Source organism: Lepidochelys olivacea, assembly GCF_965140295.1.
Source record: "Lepidochelys olivacea isolate rLepOli2 genome assembly, chromosome: 14".
NCBI lineage: Eukaryota > Metazoa > Chordata > Testudines > Cheloniidae > Lepidochelys > Lepidochelys olivacea.
Genome location: NC_140424.1, coordinates 38,227,668 through 38,255,163, shown reverse-complemented (window position 1 = coordinate 38,255,163; position 27,496 = coordinate 38,227,668). Strand labels below are relative to the sequence as shown.

Below are 27,496 nucleotides of genomic sequence, written 5' to 3'. Positions count from 1 at the left end.
CCATACGGCTGGAGCCTGGGGCTGGAGGTGGCAGCGGGGGCCAGGAGCAATGGGTGGGCAGGGTAGGATTGAGCCAGGGGCTGGAGCCCAAAGCCCCATGGCTGGAGCCTGTCACCTGCCATCCCAGGGCTGAAGCCGGAAACCCGAACCCCACCGCCCCCAACAAGATGGGAACTCACACTGGCTGCCTGCTCCTCCAGCATTTGAGGCTCTAGAAAGAGGCAGGGGCTGAACCCCTGCTGGCGGCCCTGCAGGAGAAGGCAGCTGCTTTGTGCCCCCCGAGTCATGGCCCAGGAGGCTGTGGCAGCAAGGAAAGCCCCTGGTGGCCAAATCTGAGAAATGCTGCTCTAGTGTATCTGCTCGGCAGCATCTATGTCAGTGGGAGCTCAAAAAAAAAAAAAAAAGCCTCCCCCAGCCCCCTGCAAGCTCTGGTCTGAGCCTAGGCAGAAGGTATAATAGGCCAGGGGAGGCCTGAGCTGTGGTGGTCCTACCTGTGCTCTGCCTCTTCTCCTCCCCTGAGACCCCCACCAGGCATGCAGCCTGGTGAGTCCCTCCTCCACTCCACCTCCCCTTGCCGGAGGTTCCCACCACTCACTGTGTTCCTCCTCAGGACGGCCTGGGCAGGCAGCTCGGGATGGCTTGGGCTGGTCTTAAAAATTGGAAATTCCAGGAGATGACACACTCTATATGATTTTATAAAAATATGCTAATGAGTGTGAATATAACTATTCCCCACAGGTCTGGTTTTCTTTGATCATGTTCTGTTCCTCTCCTCAGGACTTAATCCAATTTGTCCTCAACTTTCCTAAAGTGTAGTGCCCAGTACTGGACACAGGACTCCAGCTGAGGCCTCTCCGGGGCCGAGCAGAGCGGGACAACAACCTCCCGCAACTTACCTACAATAGAATGATACCAGGCTTTTCCCCAGCTGCGTCAATGGGTGACAGGCACACAGTGTCCGAGTGAGTCCATTAAAGACCATTCTCCCTCCCACCCCCACCCCATTATTCAAGACAAGGGACACTGGGAGTTTGAGAAACTAAATTCGACTTTATTCTTTGCAAACCAAGAAATAAAAGCTCAATTTCCCTCCACCCCCCACATGCAAGGCCCAGCCGGGCACGGTGCATTTCAGCCCTAGCTCAGTACATTGCTGCTCCAGCCACGCACGCACCCCAGGGAAAGAGGAACAAGTTAAAGCTGATAGAAAAGCACTAACAATCCACGAGAGAGGCATTTGCCTAGCCTCCTCCTCTCAGGAATGGGGAAGACGCCGACCCCTCTCCACATCAATCCTCTTGGGGCTTCATTTGTAGTCCTCATTGTTTTGCTGACAGGTACTGGTCATTTTCATTGTTCAAAGAAGAAGCAAATCTGATGTCAAAGGAAAATCAGTAAGGACTATTTTGGCAAATTATCATTAGTCTTTTGAAGTCCCCAAGAAAACTGAGCTATATCCCGTCAAACTAATTTAATATCAAAATACATGACAGAACAGCCTTCACCAAAAAGAGAAAAACCCACGCTCCAGGGTGAGCTACAAATCACTTTCCCATTCATGAAGTGAAATCCCAGGGAATTTTAAGACTCAAAATCTTGGGAACAAATTTGCCCATTTCCTTCTGAACAGGCAAAAGCTGATTTACTCAGCACGGCCACATTATTTGCCTGGGTTATTGACAAAGATTGAGCATCATCATCATAAAAGAAAGAGGAAAAAAGACAAACCTAACCAAAAATGTCCTGTGTACAAATGATCTGGATTAGGCTGAAAAAACTCCAGATGCCACTTTACCAATAGCTGGAGGCTGGGCTTGAAGCTCAAACTGTGCTTTGGGGTTCATTTGAATTCCCCCTTCAGGAATGTGACATTTTCTTCTCCAGCACCCAGGGGCCTGACTGAGGATCAAAGAAATCAAAGCCTGATTCCTAAGCATGGTGGGAAAAGGACACTGTGGTAAATGACACACATGAAGGTGGAGGGGTAGAATGGGAAAAGGGTAAGCTCTCCATGACTTGGACAGAGGTTGCTCTGTGAGAGAAGACGTGTGAGGTTGATGGGGGAGGAAGGGAATCCCCCGGACCCACCCCATCCCCCTCAAATAACACAGAAGTTAAAACACCACATTATTTTACTATCCCTGCTCCCGCTTTTTTAGAATCTATTGAATGCTGGTGTATAAGGGAGAAACAGCACAAAAAAGTAAATGCTTTTCAGCAGAACCTGGAGCAGCGTGAGGATGTCTGGGAATGAGACAATCTCACTGCAAAGGGGGTACTTTTAGTGACTCAAACAATCACTTTGCTAATGGGGGATTGGAATAAACTGCTCAGGGTCAATCTAGACTAGAAAAAGGGGAGGAGGAACAAAGGAGACGCACTACCTAATCCCAACCACTTTTCCTGCCCTAGACAGACACTCGGAGGCTGATATCATCCCTCCCTATTTATTCCCCCTCTGGAAGGCACAGATTTCTCTGAGGTCATCGCGCAAGCTGCTGGCAGAGTTGGGAAAAGAGCTTAGGTCTGCTGAGTCCCAGGCCAGTGCTCTATCCACTAAGCAACGCTGCTTCCCTCTCAGAGGCTGATGCTGCTGTAGCAGAGGTGGCAAATCCAGACTTCCAACAAAAGAGCCTGTGGGAATGAGTTTCTCCTAATGGTGCTGTCTGAATGCAGAGGGGGCAGGGAAACGGGGCAGAGGGGGAGAGTGAGGAGAGGCAGCACCTCTCTACCCCTGTGCTCTCCCATCCCCTGGTCCCTTAACGGTTGATCCCCCAGAGTCCAGCGGCCTGGGGGATTCGGAGAGGGGAGGTGTTACCAGCCCCCATGGACACCCCCCCTGCAGAGAAGAGCTCCAGGTAAGTGGGGGAGCCCAGCCCAGGGGCTGGTGGAAGTTGCGGGGTGGACACAGGTATCTAGAGTGAAGGTGGGGCCTGGCTCAAGTGTCCTTCTCCTCATCTCCATGGCAGGGGGATCCCGGCTGGGAAGGGAACAGAGAGGGGCATGGGCGGCGGGTATAGTAGGCTGGGGGAAACCACGCCTCCTGAAACACACTAGCTTGGCCCTGCCCACACTCCACCAGGCCCCCTCTGGCCTGCTGGAGCAGAAGGGATAGGGCCTCAGGCAGAGGGTGAGGGGCCAGGGGCTAGCCTCCCCCCAAGGGCACGTTCACCCACCATCCATGGAGACGGGGAACTTCAGCCAGGCAGAGGGAGCATCTGGAGGAGTTTCTCTCTCTCCCTTCCCCCACCTGTGGCCCATCAGCTCAGCAGCCAGGGCTGCAGCAGGGAGGAGGGACTGATGGGGGCTTCTCCACGTCTGCCTGGGGTTTGCTTAGACCAGGCAGACCCAGAGGGTCACTGACCAGCTGATGTTTGGCTGCTGTTGGATCCTCACCCCAGCAATGGGCAGCTGGATCCTTGGGAGCCAAATGCCCCTGATGTGTGGGAACGAGGAAATGGGTTTGTCACCATGGTCAGCCCCAGTCAGGGCCATGAGATAATTTCCTGACTGTGTGGAGGCATCTCTGATGTCCAACATGATGTTAGCTCCACTTGGAGCATTTTCCACACTGAGAACATCTCAGAGGTTTCTTCCCTGTGTGGATTTGTGGATGCCTGATACTCCAGGAGCACCAAATGAACCTTCCCCCACATTCAAGGTCTCTGTTGTGTGGGTCACTGAAGTATGAAGTCAAATTGAATCTTTTCCTGCAGCCAAGCTATTCCTAGGGTCTCTCACCCTTGTGGCTTCTCTGATGTTTGGTCAGCTCTGACCTCTTACTGAAGCTTTTTCCACAGTCAAAGCATTTAGAAGGTGTCGCTCCTGTGTGGATTCTCCTGTGTTTAGTAAGGTATGAGCGCTGACTGAAAGTTTTCCCACAGTCCAAGCATTTATGGGATCTCTCTCCTGTGTGGGTTTTCTGATGCATATTAAGGCCTGATTTGAAACTGAAACTTTTCCCACACTCAGGGCATTTGTAGGGTCTCTCTCCTGTGTGCGTTCTCCCATGTTGAGTAAGATGTGAGCGCTGACTGAAAGTTTTCCCACACTCAAGGCATTTATAGGGTTTTTCTCCCGTGTGGATTCTCCTATGTTTAGTAAGGGCTGAACTTGCGATAAAACCTTTCCCACAGTCGAGGCATTTATAGGGTCTTTCTCCCGTGTGGATTCGTCCATGTTTAATAAGTGATGAACTTTGCATAAATCTTTTCCCACACTCAAGGCATCCATAGGTTCTCTCTCTTGTGTGGGTTCTCTGATGTCTAGTAAGCTTTGAGCTCTCACTAAAACTTTTCCCACATTCAAGGCATTTAAAGGGTCTCTCTCCTGTGTGCACTCTCTGGTGTAGAATAAGTTGTGACTTCTGAATGAAGCTTTTCCCACAGTCCAAGCATTTATGGGGTCTCTCTCCTGTGTGGATTGCCTGATGTCTAGTAAGGTTTGTTTTGTCAACTAAACTTTTCCCACAATCGAGGCATTTATAAGGTTTGTCACCTCTGTGTGTTCTCTGATGCTTAATAAGGTGTGAGTGACGAATGAAATCTTTCCCACACTCAAGGCATTTACATGGTCTTTCTCCTGTGTGGATTCTCTTATGTTTATTAAGGGATGAACTTTCCATAAAACTTTTCCCACACTCAAGGCATTTATAGGGTCTTTCTCCTGTGTGGATTCTCCTATGTTTAATAAGGGATGAACGTTCCATGAATCTTTTCCCACACTCAAGGCATTTATAAGGTCTCTCTCCTTTGTGGATTCTCCTGTGTTGAATAAGAGATGAACTTTGAATAAAACTTTTCCCACACTCAAGGCATTTATAAGGTCTCTCTCCTGTGTGGGTTCGTTGATGTGTAATAAGCTGTGATTTCTGAATAAAACTTTTCCCACATTCAAGGCATATAAAGGGTCTCTCTCCTGTGTGCACTCTCTGGTGTACAATAAATTGTGACTTCTGAATGAAGCTTTTCCCACAGTCCAAGCATTTATGGGGTCTCTCTCCTGTGTGAATTGCCTGATGTCGAGTAAGTTTTGTTCTGTCAACAAAATTTTTCCCACAGTTGAGGCATTTATATGGTTTGTCGCCTGTGTGGACTCTCTGATGCTTAATAAGGTGTGAACGGCGAATGAAATTTTTCCCACACTCAAGGCATTTATAAGGTCTCTCTCCGGTGTGGATTCTCCTATGTTTAATAAGGTCTGAGCTCTGAGCGAAAGTTTTCCCACAGTCCATGCATTTATAGGGTTTCTCCCCCGTGTGGGTCCTCTCATGTCTAATAAGGGCCGATAACACACTGAAAACTTTTGCACACTCAAGGCATTTATAGGGTTTCTCTCCCGTGTGCAGTCTCTGCTGTATAATGAGAAATGACTTCTCACTGAAGCTTTTCCCACAGTCCAAGCATTCATAGGACTTCTCTCCTGTGAGGGTTCTCCAATGTGTAATAAGGTTTCCACTGAAACGGAATCTTTTCCCACAGTCAAGGCATTTGTAGGGTCTCTCTTCATTGTGACTTGTCTGCTGGACTGTGGTTTCCTTGGGATCTTTGCATCCTCCACCATGTTGAATGGATTCATCCAGTTTGTTTCCTAGCTGCATCTCTGATCTATGTCGATCTCCCCAGGCTTCTCCCTGTTCCAAGCACTTGGAGAAATTCCCTTCAGCTTTTCTCAAAAATGTCTCCTGCGGTTCCACTTTCCCAGGACCTTCCTGCTGCTGAGTCTCCTCCTTGTTCTCACTCACTGTCCTCTCACCTGCTGGGAGAGAGAGAATCCAGACAGGAGTCACTGAATGTGCCGGGGAGAAGGGACCGAAAGGGGAATAGCAAAGAGGGAAAACACAACACAGTGACTGCTGGGGAGATGGAGACATTGGATTCTGCCTCCACATCCCACCCAAACATTTCCAGGGAAGTAAAGTCAGGGAGGAAATTCCCGACAGCTAACAGGATGGGTGGGAAGCCGTGACTGATATCTGCCTTGATGCTACAACACCTGCTGACTGCAGCCCTGACTTGGGTGAGATGGGGCAGAACTGAGGGCTCTCGCTCACGGCACGTTTTGGGAGGTCCAGCTTTTTTCTTTACTCACCAAATGTTTCTGTCTCAGTTTCCCTGACTCCTCACCTGTGTGGGTGCCTCTCGGGCTCTCCCTTTTCTCGTCGGCCTGGAGATCTGGGACCCACGGCTCTTCCCCTCGTTCCAGCTGGGTGATCAGGTCAGGTTTGGGAACGGGAAATCCTGCTCAGGGGGTGAAAATAAGAATGGCCATACTTGGTCAGACCAAAGATCCATCTAGCCCAGTATCCTGTCTGCCGACAGTGGCCAATGCCAGGGGCCCCCAGAGGGAATGAACAGAACAGGCAATCACCAAGTGATCCATCCCCTGTCACTCATTCCCAGCTTCTGGCAAACAGAGGCTAGGGACACCATCCCTGCCCATCCTGGCTAATAGCCATTGATGGACCTGTCCTCCATAAACTTATCTAGTTCTTTTTTGAACCCTGTTATAGTCTTGGGCTTCACAACATACTCTGGCAAAGAGTTCCACAGGTTGACTGTGCGTTGTGTGAAGAAACGCTTCATTTTGTTTGTTTTAAACCTGCTGCCTATTAATTGCATTTGGTAAATCAGGCAAGGTCAGGGAGCATGGAGTCTTGGTAGAGTATTTGTCACAAGGAACATTCCCTGAGTTTAACCTGACCCTACATGGGACTGTGGTAACTCAGACCCTTGGGAGCAGACGACATCGGGGGAGGGGGCGGGGGTGTTGTCACGCCCTCACTAGGAGTTCTCAGGGTAGATGTGCTCTGGGGGACTTGCTGGCACACACAGCTCGGGTATTGAACTCTTATCTATTTCCTAAGCTGCAGAACCTAGAGCCCTCCCCATGGATGGAGCTGGTCCCAGGAAGGAAGGTGAACGGTGTGGGAAAGAGAAATAATATAGGCAGAACAATACCCTGCTTCTGGCCTCTTGAAAGTGGGAGAGATGGGGATGAATTAGTATGTTCATTAGGTTTCTGACTCCCTTGATCCCTTGAGCGGGGTGTGGTGATGAAAGTATCTCTCACACTGGAGCTGTGGACCTCGCGACCCTCCCCACCAATCCAAGGAACCAGAGAAGAATCTGACCAGAGTTAGACACGCAGACCCCACAGCTTCTAATAGCTAGGAACACAGGAATCCCTTACCCAGCGAGGTCACCGTCTCATAGATCTCCTGCATGACGTCCCTGTAGAGGGCTCTCTGAGCGGGGTCCAGCAGAGCCCCCTGCCCCTCGGTGAAATACACAGCCACCTCCTCGAAGGTCACTGGCATCTGAAACATCAGTTCCTGCATTCAGCACCTGCTGCCCCAGTCGCAATCCCACTAGTCAGGGGAAGGAGGCCCAGAGAAGCAGAATCCCACCCCCACCCTGCTCAGAGCAGCCAGGAGGCGTTAAGGCATGGGGAGAAGGTGAGAGCTCCTTGTCCCCCCAGCAGACGGAGCAGGGCAGGGTCTTCTCATTTCCCACTCGCCTGCCAGCCACAGGCTGATACGGGAAGCAGAGCTCTGAGCCGGGGACAGGGACAGGAATCCCGACAGCTTCCCTTCGTATTTCACAGCAGCCTCTGGCCAGTGGGGTCAGGCTCCAGCACTGGGAGTCTGGTCACTTTTCCCAGCCCTGCCCAGGGGGCTGTTTCCTGTTTCAGAAATGGAGGGAATGTTCTCCCCTCCCCCCACCCGCCAATGGGCCTGTTCAGAAAATCAGATCCCAGGCTGATCATGTCCCAGCAGGTTTATCACAGCCTGCCCCTCCCCCTGTACAGCAAATCCCCCTGCAGCTCCCTGAAAATCCCCTACCTGAGCTGGCTCCATCACAGCCATTTCCCTTCCCTGTCCCCTGGAAGATGGGAGGATCTGGAGCGAAACGTGGACGTGATTCCTCAGCCTGTCAGGGCGAGAGGGGCGACGGGGGAGGTTTCAGAAGGGGCTTGAGTCCATTTCACACCCCGATTCCCCCCAGGCTCCATCCCTGCAGACAGACACTCTGGGCTCTGCCACGCTGGGAAAACCCTCAGTCACTTTATTACAACACAGACCTTGCCCCTCCCACCAGCACTGAACCCCCGGGGACACTTTTAAACCCCACCAGGGACAGAGTCTCTGAGACAAATGCTAGAAAAGAGCAGAATCAAAGGAACCACTTTGGGGGATTTCCCCCATATCGGCCCCAAGGGCAGCGTGTCCCCCAGCAGCGCAGGGACTGGGCAGAGGCGGAACCTGTTTTTTCCTCTGTCAGCTCCTCCCCTTGTTCCCAGGAAAGTCAGGCTGCCCAGGGGGATGCAGGGAAGGGATCCGGGCGGGTCTGGGAACCTCCCTCCCCACTTCTTGCTCCTGCTGCCACTTTCGGTCTCACCGTTCCCCTTCCTGTCTCCGTCCCTCCCGCCTCTGCCTGGGAGAACTGGGGACTCTCCCGTTCCCAGGGGCGCTCGCTCTCCAGTGTGAGCCTGGCTGTGTCACTGAGGGCAGCAGCTCTGGGACCCACAGGCACAGGGGGAGCCCCTCCCGCTCCGGTACAAACTCAGCAGCAGGTCCCTGTCCTGCCTGGCCCCAGCCCTTTCCCCCAGGTCTCTCCCCTCACTTGGAGGCTCTGGCTCAGGAGCTGATATGGGCAGAGCCCAGGGCTGCTGCGGGGGCTGGTTCCAGCCATGGTGAAAGTCCTCACCCCGGCTGAGCCCAGAGTGGGGGTTAAGGAAGGCCTCTCCCTGGCACAGACCCCGCTGGGGAGCAGCAGTTTCACACTCTGGGCTCTCAGGTAGAGGAGGCAGCATCTGACCCAGGTAGCTCAATTCAAGGGCTCTGACATCAGGAGCAGAGAGAGACAGGCACCAGCTGCCTCCTCTCCCTGAGCAATAATCGGAGCCCTCTGGTGGCAGCAGCTGATGACTGAGCCTCTCTGTCCTGCCCCTGCAGCCCCCAGGGACAGACAGGCAGAGGCTGATCCCATCGGCCCATCCACACTCCCCGCCTGCCAGAGCCAGCAGTGACTCTGGTCTCACACCAGTGTGGCTGAGATCTGACTCCTGCCCGGAAATCAGGCCAGGGCCCTGGTCAGCCCCAAACACTCAGGAGACAGACCCCAAAATCATGAGTGTGTCTGAAAATAATAAACTGGGAGCAGGGTGTGGGGGGGGGGGGCGGGGGGTCTGGATATTTGCCTTGTAGCTTCTGAGCCCTGAGGAGGAAGGCTCCATCTACTCCCAAAGGATCATGGACTATTTGTGGTAAAAGATTTCCCCCCTGACTTCTGCGTGGGGCAGCCCCGCACCCTCTCCTGACCCATGGGATGGGGGAGCTGCCCTTGTATCTCTCCCAGACCCCTGCCCTGTTTGTCTCCCTTCCCCAGCCAGTCTGCTCTTGCTCTCACAGTCTCTCCCCAGCCTCCCCTCCCCACATCCCCCCCTTTCCTTTGCAGTGCCCCCCCACTCAGAGTTTCCTTCTGTTGCAGCCCTGTTCCCATCTGCCCCATAAGTTTCCCCTGATTGCCCTGCAACGCCACATCCTCCCCAGCGCATTCCCAGCCCCCATCCCATCCTGCCCCCTGCATCCCACTCCTGCCCTTCATACATCCCCGTTCCCCCCTCAATCCCCTCTTATCTACACACACAAACCCACCTCCAACCCTCTTTAGAGCCCTTCTGGTGTAGTGCGAGAAACTGCTGTTTCTAGGAATTTGCTACTTGGGGTGCACTCAGTATGCGCAAACAAACTGAGCATGGTCAGTAACATCTGCTGAAGCCACTGCCCTTACTGGGCACAAGATGCTGTGGATTGCTTTTTACAGGGGTTAAAAAGGGGCAAAGGGGGCAAATCGGAGAAGGGTGGCCAGGGTCTGAGCAGGGGGCAAAAACTGACTGGTCAGGGGGGTCAAGAAGCTGGGGGCAGGGTTAGGATAGGGGCTGAGGGGCAAAATCGGGGGTTAAGCCCAGGGGTGAGGCACTGCCAGAGGGTGACAGAGGGCAAAACCCCTGGCTGAAGGGGTAACAGTTACCCCGGTTGGACTGAGACACCTCCTTCCCCTCAGCCCCACAATTCTCCCACTGCAGCCTGATTCCCCCGTGTCGACCCGTCCTCCGCTCCCCCCCCCCCCTTGCACTTCTTTAGCCTCCTCCCCCTGCAGCCCCGGGGAGGGCGGGTCTCTCTTACCTTCCCTCCGAGCGGGGCCCCCCGGGGCAGGGGCAGGGGCAGGGGCCGGGCCGGGAAGGGGCCCTGGCCGGGCTGGGGGCTCTGCCCTGGGAGAGGCTCCCGGGGAGCAGCGGGCAGGGCCCGGCTGGAGGTTCCCCTCTCCCGGCTGCAGCCCGGGCTCCGGGCTCCCAGCACCAGCCGCCGGGGCGCGGGGATCTCGCCGGGAGCCAGAGTCCCCGCAGCGGCTGCGAGTCACTTCCTGCGGCCGGGCCTGAGCCCCGCGATCCTCCCCCCAGAGCCGCCCCCCAGCCGCTCCTGGGTCCTAGCGATCAACCCACCGATCTGCAGGCCCCTGCCCCAGACCCTGCCCCCTGGGGACCCCACCTGACCTGGGCACGGGCAGCTTCTCCCCGCATTAAGGGAGCGTCATGCATAGAAGCAAATGTACCATTGGGCAAACAGACAAGAGACAATCCCAGAGAGCAGGGAGAAGGGGGGGTTTCTACAGAGACTGGGGATTGTTCCAGAGAGTCCCCAATGTCTACATGGACACAGGGATGATGGGGGTCCTGGTCCTGGAGAGGCAGCCCAGAGATAGACCTGTAGACCGTGTTTCTCGGTGACACTGACACTGTGTATGATTTTCTCTGGTAACAGACCGGCACAGGGAGCAGTTGGCCAGAGCTGGTTTCTTGTCTGCACCCCACGCTCACTGGCTACCAGTCCTGGGCCGGAGCTACCGGCTCTGCTCCCTTCACTCCATGGAGCTGTCAGAGCTTTGCCACCAGGTTTCCTGGAGTTATTTGTGGGGCCGGATTAATCCATCCCTGGGCTCTAGGCAAAAGCCCTTCATGTCTTCCCCCCTGCACTAGGGATCCCCTCTGCCCCTCTCCCGGCTGGCTCCCCCCTGAGGACACTGACAGCAGCTACCTGTCGCACACCTGCATATCAGCGGTGAAGCTCTAGCTAATCTGGTTCAGAGGCTGGTGCTCTGCCCACTCAGTTTTGGCCCCATTAACACCCCCCCCATTAACCCCCCCACACCCCAAATAGGACAGGGAACATGGCATGGGGGACAAAATGGAGTGAGCTGTGTTGTGACCTGGTGCATGGGAGGTCACATTGCCACTCGCTCAATTCTGGCCTCATGCAAACCCCCTCCAAAACGGGGTGCAGGCCTTTGGCCCTAGGCATATACTTAGGTTGCCTATGTCTTAATTCAGCCCTAACTGCACTTGATCTGTCCCAGGCTGGAGGCCTGCAGGGGAGTTATTCAGTTGCTGTTATGTCCAGAGGGGTCTGGTCCCTGTTCAAAGAGAGGAGGCTGCACTCGTATAGTGGATGTTTTATCCCAGAAAGGAGTACCTGTTCTTCCCCAGCTCACTGGCTAAAGTGCTCTCCACTCAGTTTGGCCTAGAAGGGGGAAGAGGTGTGACACAGTGGGAATTTTTTGTAATATTTTTGTATGAATAGTGTGCATGCCTCAGTTTCCCCTATATGTAGCACTGTTAACTAGAAAAGGAGTATTTGTGGCACCTTAGAGACTAACCAATTTATTTGAGCATAAGCTTTCGTGAGCTACAGCTCACTTCATCGGATGCATACTGTGGAAAATACAGAAGATGTTTTTATACACACAGACCATGAAAAAATGGGTGTTTATCACTACAAAAGATTTTCTCTCCCCCCACCCCACTCTCCTGCTGGTAATAGCTTATCTAAAGTGATCACTCTCCTTACAATGTGTATGATAATCAAGGTGGGCCATTTCCAGCACAAATCCAGGGTTTAACAAGAATGTCTGAGGAACAATGGGTGGGGAAAGAATAAACAAGGGGAAATAGGTTACTTTTTATAATGAATCTACCATTCCCAGGCTCTATTCAAGCCTAAGTTAATTGTATCCAATTCCAACAAGAGAGTGGTTTGGGGGTGGTGGGGGGGGGGGAGAAAACTGGATTTGTGCTGGAAATGGACCATTTGATTATCATGCACATTGTAAGGAGAGTGATCACTTTAGATAAGCTATTACCAGCAGGAGAGTGGGGTGGGGGGAGAGAAAACCTTTTGTAGTGATAAACGCCCATTTTTTCATGGTCTGTGTGTATAAAAACATCTTCTGTATTTTCCACAGTATGCATCCGATGAAGTGAGCTGTAGCTCACGAAAGCTCATGCTCAAATAAATTGGTTAGTCTCTAAGGTGCCACAAGTACTCCTTTTCTTTTTGCGAATACAGACGAACACGGCTGTTACTCTGAAACATGTTGCCATAATATGGATCTAAAAGGTGCCTGTCGTATAGCATTGGAAAACTACGAACTCACTGCTCAGTGATATTCTTGCATGAGGTAAGTGTGGGCGATACATGAAGAATTGTAAATATACATGAGCAGGAATATGTTCTTAAAAGCCTGGCTGTCAGGCTTAAGTCACCCCGCCCCAGACAAAGGAATGTGGTTCTTCCGCCTGCCTGAACCTGTCTGCAATGTAAATGGAGCGAGGGCAATGAAATTATATTTACACCAAGGGGAGACAATGTCAACCAAAGTGGAAGATGGCACTTCCCACTCTCAATGGGAGATGGAAGCCACAGCTCCAAGAAACCTTCCAGCCTCCTGAGGCGAGGTCATTGAACTCTGGAAGCTATAACCAGGCCACAAAGCCAGCTTGGCACACATTGCTGGGCAGATCAAAGCGGGCCGAGCTCCTGTACACCTGTGAAAGGTGGAATCTTCCAGCCAAGAAGTCTGAAGGTCCCCAGATACATAATCTAGGTGAGAAACCTGCTGAGACACAAGGCTCAGATTCACTGAAGATAAATGTACACACTAGAAAGCAAAGGAGTACTTGTGGCACCTTAGAAACTAACCAATTTATTTGAGCATGAGCTTTCGTGAGCTACAGCTCACTTCATCGGATTCACGAAAGCTCATGCTCAAATAAATTGGTTAGTCTCTAAGGTGCCACAAGTACTCCTTTTCTTTTTGCGAATACAGACTAACACGGCTGTTACTCTGACACTAGAAAGCACGTTTTCTGTGTAACCTCTCCTGGCTTTTTCACACTTACTGGACATCCCTTAATCCTAGGTTCCCTGGGAATAAATTCAGTTTTAGTTTTACAACAAACCATCTCAGTGCCGTGTGAATCCTCAGCTAACTAACAGGGTGGGGCTGTGCACTGTCTCTTTAAGAGAGCAGCAGACTTACTAAAGTTCTGTGAGTGCGCTCAGGAAGATCTGACCCAACACAGGTGGTGACAACCCCTCACTGGTCTGGGTTGAACCCCACAGCATCACAATGGCACTAGACCAGTTTCACCTGAGACCACCGCTCCGGTATCAAGCTTGAATCTGCTGATAGTAAAACAAAACAAAGTTTATTTTGAGAGAGAGGAGAGCTTTAAATAGAATCAACGGGGAGGGATGGAAACAAAAAATTCAGAAAACTGGGACAAGAGCCTACACTGATTAGAAGTTACATTTTCTACCTGATAAAAAGATCCTCACCCAAAAGGTCAGTCTTTCACAGCATCTGCTAGGCCCAAGAAGCCAGCCCCCAGTCTTCCAGGAAGTATCCTGCTTCAGTGACTGGATGCAGAGTGTCCTGTGACACATTAAAAAGAAAAGGAGTATTTGTGGCACCTTAGAGACTAACCAATTTATTTGAGCATAAGCTTTCGTGAGCAACAGCTCACTTCATTGGACGAAAGCTTATGCTCAAATAAATTGGTTAGTCTCTAAGGTGCCACAAGTCCTCCTTTTCTTTTTGCGAATACAGACTAACACAGCTGCTACTCTGAAACCTGTGACACACTGAATCAGTCTTTTGTCTTTCTTCCCAGGCAGGGCGATCCCCTCGCTGTCAGATCCTCCTTGTCACTGTCACAACCTTTCAGTGTTTATAGTTCAGCTTTGATGGTTTTCCATTCATTTTCTGAATAAGCACAATGGTAGACAGTTGGTCAACTCATTGCATAATGGCCTAGCCAGGAAAAACTCCCTCCAATTTAAATGGGCTGTCACCAAAACCAGTGATTCCCTGGTGACTCACTTTCACTCCAACACCATAAGGGGATAACTTTCAAGACATTTACGTTATTACTTCTATATCACCCATACATGCCTCTCGGAATATTTATGAGTATCAACACGTTATAAGCTTTCAGGAGAGATCTCACATGCGACTTCTTAAGGATAAGTACCAGGAAAACAGTGCATTAAGCGTAGTGAGTTTGTCAGGTGTGAGACAGGAGTTGCTTGTATTGAAAAGTGAGCCTTTTGCCTTTGTGGAACATGGGCCTTTGTGGAACATGGGCAGGGCCACAGCCTGGATTAGGGGAGGTTTAGCCTGCCCTGGCCTTTGATACCCACCGCCCATGACATCGCATCCAAGAGACAAACTCCATTGTGTTGGGCGTACCGCTTCCCTTTGCTCGGCTACAACTAAATGAAAATGTAACACCGTGCGACAGCTCCCCCTCCTTCTCCTCGGCCCGGGGAGCCGTGCGGCAGCTCCCCACCCCAGCTCACCTTTGCTCCACCTCCTCCCCGAGTGCCACCGTTCCACTTCTCCCGCCTCCCAGGCTTGCAGCACCAATCAGCTGATTGGCGCCGCAAGCCTGGGAGGGAGAGAAGCAGAGCGGGGCGGCGCGCTCAGGGGAGGAGGCGGAGCAGAGGTGAGCTGGGGCAGAGAGCGGTTCCCCTGCGTGCCCCCCCCACACCCCCATTACTTGCTGCAGGCGGCCCTCCCCGCGCCCCCCTGCCCCAGCTCACCTCCGCTCCACCGCCTCCCCGGAGCGCGCTTTTGGCTGCCCCCAACCACTTGGAGCCCTAGGCGGCTGCCTAGTTTGCCTAGTGGTTTCACTGGCCCTGGCTGTTACTGAAGCTTTTCTCACATTCCAAGCATTCATGGGGCTTCTCTCCAGTGTGAATTATCTGATGTGTAATAAGGGCTGATCTGCGACTAAAAGTTTTCCCGCAGTCCAAGCACTTAGGGGGGTTTTCACCTGTGTGGATTCTCTGATGAGTGATAAGGTTTGATTTCTGATTGAAGCTGTCAATCAAGCTGTCAATGAAGCCATCTGTCAAGCTGTGTCCACAATGGGGCTCAGGTCGACTTAACTATGGTGCTCAGGGCTCAAAACTTTGCCTTGCCCTGAGTGAAGCAGTAGATGGATCTGATTGCTCACTGTAGCCCAGGCCTTACAACACAGACCCGGCCCCTTCCAGCAGGCTCCACCCACCAACACTTCCAAACGCCCCCAGCATCAGAGCTGGGCACAGTTCATGGCAACTGCTCCTGTATTTCTGCTCAGTGGTCCAGCCAGGGCACCCACTGGGCCCCGCCCCAGCAATCGCCTCTCAGGCGTAGAGACCAAGTCTTCCCTAGGCCATGTCTACACGAGCACTTATGCAGGCAAAACTTCTGTCGCTCAGGGGGGTGAAGAAAGCTCTCCCCCCGAACACAGCAACTGCCGCTCACTGAGCTGGTTTTATTGTGTAGACGGGAGAGCTCTCTCCTGTCGGTGTAACGTGGCCACACGAGCGGTCTCAGAGCGGCACACCTGTGCAGCTCCCAGTTTGTAAGTGCAGACGTGGCCCAAGGAAATCCATCGCACTCGTACTGTTCCCAAAAGGCCTTTGAAATCCCTAATATCTCCCAGAGATGGCATCAGTCCCGTCTTCCCCCCAAAGGACACCCATACAACCACACAGCAGCCCACAAGCAGTAGCATTGTCAATACAAGGGACTCCCAAAATGCTTACACTTAATTCAATACGGATTAGAATCACAGAACCATAGGGTCAGAGGGACCACAAGGATCATCTACTCTAACCCCTGCCAAGATGCAGGATTTGTTGTGTCTCAGCCACCCAAGGCAGAGGGCTATCCAGCCTCCTTTGGAAAACCACTGGTGAAGGAGCTTCCACGACAACCCCGAGGCATCTGTTCCATTGTCCTCCTGAGATTTTTCCCGAGATTTATTGTAAATCGCTTATGCTGTAGTTTGATCCCATTGCCTCTTGTCCTGCACTCTGGGGCAAGAGAGAGCAACTTCTCCAGATACCGGCCTCCTCTTCTCCCTTAGCAATAACCAGAGCCCTCTAGTCTGACGGCAACAACTAATGAACGAGCTGCCCCGGACTCCCCCTGCAGCCCCCAGGGACAGGCAGGTAGAGGCTGATCTCACTGGCCCATCCGCACTCACCCCCTGCCAGAGCCAGACGTGACTCTAGTCTGACACCGGTGTGGGTGAGATCCGAATCCATGGCACAGGGAAGCTGCCATTGTCTCTCTCACCACCTCTCTTCCTTTTCACTGCCTCTGTCTCTCCCTTCCCCAGCCAGCCTCCTCTTGCTCTCCCATTCCCCCTCCGGCCTCCCCAGTCCCCTCTCCCCGCATCCCTTTTCCTTCACTAGTTCCCACCACCCAGATTTCCCTCTATTCCAGCCCTGTGTCCTGTGGGCTCCACAATTCTCCCCCATACAGTGATCCCCCTGCGTTGTCTCATCCTCCATGCAGTGCCCCCCCTGCCCCTGCCCCCTGCATCGCCCTTCAGCCTCTGCACTCGTCACACATCCCTGTTCACCTGTAAATCCCCTCTTGCCCACACCCTCTTCACACATCTTGGGACTCCCACCCCCCTTTGTACCCCCCACGTGTGGCTGTCCCAGACCCCAGCGCACACACGGAGCTGGCGGCAGCTTTCCCGGGCCCGGGGCAGGGAATCGCAGCCGGCTCCGCGGGGAGCAGCCCGGGGCCAAACCCGCCCCCTGCAGCCCGGGGGTGACGGGGGGGGCGGGTCTCTCTTACCTTCCCTCCGAGCGGGGCCCCCCGGGGCAGGGGCCGGGCCGGGAAGGGGCCCTGGCCGGGCTGGGGGCTCTGCCCTGGGAGAGGCTCCCGGGGAGCAGCGGGCAGGGCCCGGCTGGAGGTTCCCCTCTCCCGGCTGCAGCCCGGGCTCCGGGCTCCCAGCACCAGCCGCCGGGGCGCGGGGATCTCGCCGGGAGCCAGAGTCCCCGCAGCGGCTGCGAGTCACTTCCTGCGGCCGGGACACAGGGAGCCCACTCATTGTTCCCACCCAGCTGCTCCTGGGTCCTAGCGATCAACCCACCGATCTGCAGCCGCCTGCCCCAGACCCTGCCCCCTGGGGCCCCACCTCCCTTGGGCACGGGCAGCTTCTCCCAGCCCTATGCAGGTGTCCTGCCTAGAAGCCACACCACAGGGTCAATGGCGGGGGACAGAAAGGAGACGTGCAGATCTCGGGGTGGGGGGAGAAGGGGGGTTTCTATGGAGGCTCGGGGTTGTTCCAGATGATCCAGGGGTAACGGGAGCCGGGGACACTCTGTGTGTGATTCATTCTGGTAACAGACTGGCACAGGGAGCAGGTGGTCAGAGCTGGTCTCTTCTCTCCACACCAGGCTCACTGGCTACCAGCCCTGGGCTCCCAGCTCTGCTCCCCTAGCTCTGGTCATGGAGCTGTCAGAGCTTTGCCACTGGGTTCTGCTGGTTACCTGTTGGTCCAGATGAACCCACCCTGGGCTCTATTTAAACCCCTTCATGTCTGCCCCCCTCCTAGGGATCCCCTCTGCCCATCTCCCAGCTGGCTCCTCCATGTGGGCACTGACTGCAGCTCCCTGTCAGGCACCTGGATGTCAGCAGCAAAGCTCCTGTTGCTCTGGGTCAGGAACTGGTGCTCTACCCCCTCAGGATTGTCTCCTTTTCCCCCCTCCTCATTTTCCAATTGTCACCAAAATCATCCCCCTTTTCCTGATGGCTGCCTAGAAAATCCACTGAAATGTTGGAATTGATCAGATGCAGCCATCAAAACAAACCAGTGTCATCGGGTTAAGTGCAGGGCCCAGGGATTTCCCTACATCCCCCCATAGGGGTGTTTGCCCCCCTGAATTTCCCCAACCCCGCCCCCAATTTTGTGAACTAGTTACATACATTGTTGCCAATTTAGTGATTGTTTGGAAATTTGAATTAAAATTGAAACATTAATACACATTTTAAAAGCATATAAAGTGTATCATAAAATACATGTATCTGAAAAAGTATAATAGATTTGGAAAATATGAACATAGACTAGTTTCCTTATACAGCTGTTGTTTTTTGTGACAATGTCAGTGCATTCATTTCAGTAATGGTTGGCCAACCTAATAATTTCAAATTATTATTTATAAGCAAAGTCTAAATGAGCTCTCCCTGACAGCGAGTGATGAGCTGGAGGCTGGGGGGAAAGACTTCAGAACCAGATTGCATTTACATTCACACCTAATCTACCTAGGTATCCAGCAAATAGATCTGTGTCGCCCAAGTGATAGATTTTGGCTGGGATTGGGTTACAAATCACTTGAATGTGGGGGGGTAAAGAAATGTTGTTGTTCTTATTGTCTGAGTAAAGGGCAGTAGAACTGTACTTAGCCTGTGCCGATTTCGGACATCGAGAGAGAGGGTGGGGACAGGTGTTTTGCTTGATGGTCTGCCTGAGTCACAAGTACTATTTGACCTGCCCCTCTCAATTGTTTAAAGACAGAGCTCTTTAGGCTCCATAGATAGGCTCCACTTTTGTTTTGTTAAGTGACCACTACAACTTAAATCACTGATAATCAGGTGTAAGTGCTTAGACCTGCTGTGGGACAGTGTTTCTGTGGAAGAGATGGCCCAGTCTGCACTAGCAGCAAGGTTCCCCCGCTGAGAGCTCAGCTGAAATCACTGAGAGCTGGGTGGAACCGCAAGAGACCAACTCGCAGAGGTCGCAGTGGCAGGTGGCAGCAGAAGGTGACGGCGCAGGGCCATTGGCAACAGAGCGATGGAGTGAACGGTGGCTCAACAAACAACAGTGGCCACAGCGAACAGTGAGCAGCTGGAGGAACGAACAAGGTGCCTTCTTGCCCCCCACCTGGGAGGTGAACTCATGTGAAAGCAGCTCTGAACTCTGAGTCTCCACTGACCCAGGACAACGCCGGTGAGTGTTAAGGAGGCTGTTAAGAATGCTGGAGACACAACACCGTTCATGCAAACAAACATGGCCATAGATCATACTTTCTATTTAAGCAAGAGATACCACACACTACAAACTGGAGGCCAATGATAAGGGCATGGTCAGTTGTTCATCCTGAAGTTGGACACTGGTTCCGAACAAGACCAGCAGATGCTCACTGTCTTTCTGCAAGAAACTCAACTGACTGGCTAGACACAGGTGGTGCGACAGTGAAAGACTCAACAGTTGAAGAAGTGAAGAACTCTCTCACCACATTCAAAAAATGTGCATCCATGGCTGATGAATGCACCGATGCAAATGGGCATCAAGTATTAAGTCACTGTGTATGTTATCTTGATGTCAGTGGCAGGCCAGTAGATGCCTTTCTAGACGTTCAAGTTATAGAAGACAGATTGGCTGCATCTGTGACAACCCACATCTTAGAAGAGTTAAATGCTTGTCAGCTGGACCCCAAACAGATGGCTGCGTGTGCTTTTGATGGAGCTGCAAACTTCTCTGGAAGACACGGTGGAGCACAAGCTTTGCTCAGAGAAAACTGTAACCCTAGTCTCTCCTATACAAACTGCAGAGATCATCTACTCCAACTAGCACTAGTACGAGCTCCAGACCCTTCAAAAGACATTAAAAAAGCTATGAATGTAATGTCTTCATTATATTCTTTTTTCAGCAAGAGTCCAAAAAGACTGAATATCTTGGAAAATGTAGAAGATACGCTGGGACTGAAGTTCAATGGGAAAACCCTCTGGCTTTCTCATGAGCGATCCTTGGCTGTTGTCTTAAAATTACTCCAGCCATTATTACTGGCTTTGGAAAGTATCTACCAAGATGGGATGGATCTAAGTAATGAGGCTGGTGGATTACTTTTGCTACTGCGTTCAGAGAAGACTATTGCCATACTCTGTCTTGTAAGTCTACTGTTGAAACCACTTGGGTCATTAAACAATGTCATCCAGGCATCTGCTACAACAGTTGTAAATCTTTGTCTCGCAATAGAAGCTACATTTGGATCAACCAGAGAGCTATCCATTGGAAAAGTACTGGAAGAAGCAAAGACTTCAGTCCAGAAGTTGAGTAATGAAGGCATTTATATTGAATCCTTAAGTGAAGAGGACAAGAAGTGTTTGTTAAGACAACTGAAAAAGTACACAGAGTTGATTCTTAAAAATCTACAACAGCGACTTCTAGATTCTACTCAACCTCTACGTAGCTTTTATAGATCCCTGTCTTATAAAACACCAACAGTTGAGTGGAGTGAGGCACTACCAGCAATGGGGCTGCTGTGGGATCAGGACACAATAGAGAATTTGAACACAGAGTGGAATATCATATGACGAATGTATGAAGATTTGACTTAAACTTCTTTTCTGTCATCACTAGTGGCTCGACCTGATCTTTGTGCTGTGTTTCCTGGGCTGAAAGAAGTAGGAATTCGTCTCTTGCTACTCCCAGTCACAACGCTACAGTTGAGCGTTCTTTTTCATCATTGAATAGAATTTTGTGTTTTGAAAGAAGTCGCCTTCTGCCTGATCATGTGAATGAACTAATGAGCATATCACTTGAAGGAATGGAAGTACTGGACACACGAGAAGCCACCAAAGATGAACGCATTGCATTCAAGAAGTTCATTAACAGAGTTGTGCAAAATTATAACAAGAAGCCAAGAAGGATGTAGATGTATTTCATAGAAGGCTTGAGTAGCCAACTTTAATTTGGCTGATGATTTTAAAAATCTAATAAAATGGTCATGAAACATTTTTCAGTTTTTACTATGGTGCCATACAGCCCATCTTCACCCTCAGGGTCTCACCCCACATCGGCCCTGACACCACCACCCCCGTAAATTTGAAACCCCCCCCCCATTTCAATTCCTGGGGAAAACACAGGGCCTCATTTTGCTAGGCCAAAAATAAATCAAGATATTAGAGCTACTGATGCAGCTGCACCCCTGTATGCTCTCTTGGGCAGGGGTTCTCACAATAAATTTTCTGGTGGCCTTAGAGCACAGCCACCAGATCTTGTCTTGCTTGTGGCTGCTCTGACAGGTAGGCAGGGCGGCAGTGGGGGCCAGTGGCAATGGGGATGGTGTTGAGGCCCAAAGCCCTGCAGCCAAGGTCTGGAGCCTGCTGCCACGTGGCCAGAGTCCAGGGCTAGAGGAGGCAGCAGGGGTCAGGGGTGATGCGGGTGAGGTTGAGCATGCAGTAGGGACTGGAGCCCGAAGCCCCATGGCTGGAGCCTGCCACCTACCACTCCAGGGCTGAAGCTGGAAACCTGAGCCCTACCGCCCTCGACAACATGGGAACTCACACCAGCTGCCTGCTCCTCCTGCCTTTGTGGCTCCAGAAGGGGACAGAGCCCAACCCCAGCTGGCAGCCAAGGGAGGGGCCACTGCTTCTCCTCCCCATCACTGCCCAGGAGGCTGTGGCCTCAAGAAAAGCCCCTGGTTGCCACATTTGAGAAATGCTGCTCTCATGTACCTGCTCTAAGCCGGCGGGAGAGCTAATCAATCCACCCCCAATTAGGGTTGCCAATGTTCTAATTCTATAAAACCAAAGACCCTTGCCCCACCCACTGCCCTGCCCCTTCCCAAGGCCCCACCCCTTCCTGAGCCCCCCCTTCCCTCCCATTCACTACCTTCCCCCTCCCTCTGTCGCTTGCTCTCCCCCACCCTCGCTCATGTGCTCATTTTCACTGCAAGGCCCAAACAGGCACATTTATTGTTTTGACAGGTGTATTATGCAAATTTCAGGTTTTATTTGTTACAGAATGCTAGAGTTGGCAGCAAAATAGTCAAAAAGGGTCATTTTTTAAAAAATGAAATTTCACAAAGGTTTTCATGATCCTTTCCCTCCGCTCTTCCCATTTTTGATAACCAGCTCCATGTTTTTTGTTCACTAAAAGTGATTGTAATTTTATGTGTGGCCCACACATTAAAGGCTCGCTAACGGCCCACTCCTGAAGTCCAAATACAAATCCGTAGAGCACAACCACAAAAATGCACCTGTTCAGATACCTATATAAATCAATCTGTAGAAATTGACTCCCACAGCTACACGTAGATACCCGCGTCTATTCATGTGTACACATCTAGCATGCACGGACACATATACTTCCACATTATTTATTGTTACAATTGTTGTTTAGTGTCTAGAGACCCCAACTAAGATCAGGGCTCCAGGGTATTAGGGGTACTACCTGAGGGTACAGGGGATGGGGAGGCAGAAGGCTACAGTGATACCAGTCAGCTCTGTGTTTTTGGGGAACCAGGGAGCAGTATCTAGCCTGTCTGACTCATGAAAGACACCCCCCCCCACACACACACACACACCCCCAGTCTCTGCTTGAACCAAAACCAATCAGAGAAAAGGCTTGCAGAGAGCAATGAAGGGCGGATGGGAGACACACCTAGACCCCTCCTGACAAGGGTGACAAGCTTAAGACATCTCCATTAGCATACAGAAAGGAGAACAGAGAACCGCACTAAACTCTGGAACCAGAAAAGCCGGGAAGCACTGCATCATGGGGGATCTCTGCTCCAGATGTTAACAAACCTATGCCTGTACACACCCAGCTCAGCAGTTATCAGACCAATTCTAATAATGAAGCCTTGACTGATATCCAAAATACTATAACATTATATATTATATTATAATATTATAATTATGTTATAATATTTTATATATTAAAATATTATAACATTCATAAACCAGTTGGAGAACACTTCAATCTCTCTGGTCACGCAATTACAGACATGAAGGTTGCTATCTTACAACTAAAAAACTTCAAATCCAGACTCCAGCGAGAAACTGCTGAATTGGAATTCATTTGCAAATTGGATACTATTAATTTAGGCTTAAATAGAGACTGGGAGTGGCTAAGTCATTATGCAAGGTAGCCTATTTCCCCTTGTTTTTTCCTACCCCCCCCCCCGATGTTCTGGTTAAACTTGGATTTATGCTGGAAATGGCCCACCTTGATTATCATGCACACTGTAGGGAGAGTGGTCACTTTGGATGAGCTATTACCAGCAGGAGAGTGAGTTTGTGTGTGTATGGGGGTGGGGGTGAGAAAACCTGGATTTTGCTGGAAATGGCCCACCTTGATTATCATGCACATTGTAGGGAGAGTGGTCACTTTGGATAAGCTATTACCAGCAGGAGAGTGAGTTTGTGTGTGTGTGTTTTGGGGGCGGGGGGTGAGAAAACCTGGATTGTGCTGGAAATGGCCCACCTTGATTATCATACACATTGTAAAGAGAGTGGTCACTTTGGATGGGCTATTACCAGCAGGAAAGTGAGTTTGGGGGGGGGGGGCAGAGGGTGAGAAAACCTGGATTTGTGCTGGAAATGGCCCAACTTGATTATCATACACATTATAAGGAGAGTGATCACTTTAGATAAGCTATTACCAGCAGGAGAGTGGGGTGGGAGGGGGTATTGTTTCATGGTCTCTGTGTATATAATGTCTTCTGCAGTTTCCACAGTATGCATCTGATGAAGTGAGCTGTAGCTCACAAAAGCTTATGCTCAAATAAATTGGTTAGTCTCTAAGGTGCCACAAGTCCTCCTTTTCTTTTTGCAAAATACTAAAGCAGCCTACTTGCATTGTGAGCTCCCTGGAAGAAAATACCACCCATAGCCAAGAGTGATCAGATCCTATTGTCTAGCCTAAAGAAAACCCTTGAGTCATCAGTTTACCCATAAAGAAATCTAGTGTTCTCCCTTGAACTATTGTTGTTTCTCTACAAAAACTCCTACCTATGCCCAAGTAAGTGTTCTGATGCATGGACCCAAACTCTGAATCAGCTCCACTGGGACTCCATCTCCTGACTGATCATGCTGGGGGCTCTGCCTGTCTCCAGCACTCAGGACCCTGAGCTACCACCATCACCTGGAAACCCCGACCAGTTCAAGCCTCATGGAGTGGGTGAGATCCCTCTCTGTTTTCTTTTCTACCTCAGGTATTAACCTTTAATAATATAATTGTTATAAAAACAAGAAGTCTGGGGGCACCTTAAAGACTAAGGGATTTATTTGGGCATAAGCTTTTGTGGGTAAAAAACCACTTCTTCAGATCTGGCATCTGACGAAGTGTTTTTTTTACCCACAAAAGCTTATGCCCAAATAAATCTGTTAGTCTTTAAGGTGCCACCGGACTCCTTGTTGTTTTTGTGGATACAGACTAACACAGCTACCCCCCCCCCCCGATACTTGTAACTGTTATGTTTGTTTCGGCTCTCCTTGTGTAGTTATCACTATTATTCAGTAAATAACTTTTATGGTTAAGCTGGTTGCTTCTCTCTCTGAACTCTACTCTTTTGTGTTTTTAGCATCCCTATTTACTGTGCAGCACGCTTCTTTTAGTTAAGCTAAAGATCCCTGCAGCACCCAAAAATACTGCAGGGTTTGCTCATCAAGTGGGTTACTACCCGTACAATTGTGATATGAAAGTGGGGATAGGGACGTGCTGAACCTGTAACTTACAAGGGCAGCAGCTTGAAAGTGCTGCTTGACCCAGTCCGCTCAGACGTGTGTGTGTGTCGGGGGGGGGGGAGGTCCTGCAGGACAGCTCCATTGGGAGGGGACTTGCAGAAGGGAGAAGTAGAGCTCCATATGAAAACACAAGGAACACAAACAGTACATTGATAGAATTAAAGACCCCACACACACACACACCAGAAGAGTAACCCTAATAAATGAGCGTACCCCGAAGCAACGGGCAAACCTGGTAACAATAGGGACCTAATGGGAGGGCAGCAGTGTATGGAAGTGAACGGGGTGCAGGGCTGTGGCGGGTGAGGGACATGGGGCTGGCGGCTCTGGGAGATGGAGAGGATGGGTGGGAGAGTGCTGTAAGGGGTACAAAACTGGGATGGGTAGGGATGCACTGAGGGGGATGGCGCAAGGAGGGATGCAGTGATGGCGGAGGGGTGCGGGGCTGGGATGGGGATGAGGGTGCAGCATGCTGAGACTGGGATACATACCTCCAACTCCTGGGGGACGGCGACGGGGCGACAGACCACTCATCGCCTCAGGCCCCATGCCAGAGTGCCGGCCCAGCCACAGGGGGAGCGCAAGGAGAAGCGGGCCTGGCAGCAGCAGCAGAAGTGCCCGCCACGTGACCCCCTCAACAGCCACCTGCTAGGCGTGCTAATTTGTCCCCTGCCCAATGGGAGCTACACCTGTGGGGGGTGGGGCAGCACATGGCTGCCCCCAAGCCTAGGAGCCGGACACGCCAGCTGCTTCCCAGGAGCCACAGCACAGAGGTTAGCAGGGAGCCTGCAAGCCCCGCTGGAGGGTGCCATCAACTGGACAGCCTACGGCCTGGTCAGCGGTGCTCATCGGAGCTGCCAGGATCCCTTTTTGACCAGGTGTTCTGGTTGAAAACCGGACACCTAGACACCTGGCGTTGTGTCTCCAGCATTCTTAGCAGCCTCATTAAGTTCTTCTAAAATTCGCTTTGACCGTGACAGGCTTATAAGGCTTTCTGCATGTTGATGCAGTCCACAGGCACGGTGTTTTGTAGCCTTTTCATATAGGCTATCAGTATTGGCTTGGCTGATCAGTCTGGCAAACCAAGTTCTTCATTTTTACTACATAAATCCATGATATGCCCACATCTTGAATAGTGCGTGCAGTTCTGGTCACCCATTCTCAAAAAAGATATATTAGCATTGGAAAAAGGTAAAGAAAAGGGCAACAAAAATGGTTACAAGCCTGGAACAGATTCCATATGAGCACAGATTAAAAAGAGTGGGACTTTTCAGCTTGGGACAGAGAAGACTGTGGAGAAAATGAATAAGGAAGTGTTACCCTTTCACTGAACACAAGAACCAGGAGCTGCCCAATGAAATTAATAGACAGCAAGTTTAAAACAAACAAAAGGAAGTATTTCTTCACACAACGCACAGTCACCCTGTGGAACTCTTTGCCAGAGGATGTTACGGAGGCCAAGACCATAACAGGGTTCAAAAAAGAACTAGATAAGTTCATGGAGGATAGGTCCATCAATGACAATTAGGCAGGATGGGCAGGGATGCAATCCCATGCTCTGAGTGTCCCTAGCTTCTGTTTGCCAGAAGCTGGGAGTGGACGAAAGGGGATGGATCACTTGATCACCCTGTTCTGTTTATTGCCTCAGAAGCACCTGGCATTGGACACTGTTGGAAGACAGGATACTGGGGTAAATGGATCATTGGTCTGACCTGTTATGGCCATTCTTACATAAAAATGAATTATTATAATGAAGTTTAGTACAGAAACTCCAAGACAATGACCTCTTGAGATAGTGATGATGTGAGATAATGACCTGGGCAAATAATGCATTTAAAAAATCTGGGCCTACTAGGAAACATATATTTATGTAAGTTTCCCAGTCACAAATGTAGCATTCTGGAGAGAAGTCACTAAAACACAGTCCAACAAACAAATGCTCTGGCCACTGTTTGTCGTGCCACTGTTCACTCCACTGCTCCGTCCCCAGCCCTGGCAAGCCCTAGCACAAATTAAGCACTGAGGGAGACCCCCTCATTCAGGCAGGCTAAGTACAGTTCTCCTGCCCTTTACTCATACAATAAGGATAACAACATTTCATGACCCCCCCACGCACACATTTAAGAACAGATTTAAAAATTTTATGAAAGCTAACCCTAAAAATGTATATAATACCCAGGTTAAGAAAAGAGGGTGTGTACATCCGGGTATAGTGCTTAGATTATCCACAAATACAAAGATTGTTTTTAAAGCCATAAGATACATAGAGTGCATAATCAGCAATAACCCAAATTTAGGTGAATGAATTTAAGAATACAGTTTAGATATTACCATCCAAGTACAAATTCAGGTACATTTCTACATAACTTTTCAGGAGTGAGTTGGTTGTGGAAAGCACAATATATCAATGAGTGAAGATTGTCCCTCAGTAATTGAGAATTTTGGATAGGTTGTCCATTTAGAACAAAAAAAAAACAAAACAAAAAAAAAACAAATAGTCCATCAGGAAAGTATTTGAGTTACTTTCCCCACTGCGCTTCTCATCGGCACTCCAGCTCATTCCTCCTGGTATTGCTGATGTCCCCAATGTGTTCTAGGTAGATGTCCCTCGATCACCTGATGGCGTCCGACACCATGAGTTGCCACATCAGCCGAGTGTAGCGTTTACCAACTCCACATTCTCTCAGCACTTGCTCGTTACCAGGGTCCCATGCGCCCTGGGCTCCGATGATTAGTGTCTGAATTTGAACCTGGTAGCCCCTAGCTCTCAAGGGGTTGGCTAGAGGGGCATATTTCTCCAGCTTTCGAGATCGGGCATCGTGGAAGGCCAG

General features: G+C 50.8%; 1 protein-coding gene across 1 annotated transcript; it reads right to left on the bottom strand.

Moving 5' to 3' along the window:
* Positions 1 to 1,030: 1,030 nt before the first annotated feature.
* Positions 1,031 to 17,216, bottom strand: LOC311530809 (uncharacterized protein). The gene is made up of 6 exons (XM_084647746.1): positions 16,986 to 17,216; positions 7,844 to 7,931; positions 7,192 to 7,318; positions 6,126 to 6,239; positions 3,742 to 5,757; positions 1,031 to 1,374 (listed from the first exon to the last, which is right to left on the bottom strand). Exons 2-6 carry the CDS (start codon positions 7,865 to 7,867, stop codon positions 1,358 to 1,360), a joined length of 2,298 nt encoding a protein of 765 aa, XP_084503872.1. The 5' UTR covers positions 7,868 to 7,931; positions 16,986 to 17,216; the 3' UTR covers positions 1,031 to 1,357.
* Positions 17,217 to 27,496: the final 10,280 nt, after the last annotated feature.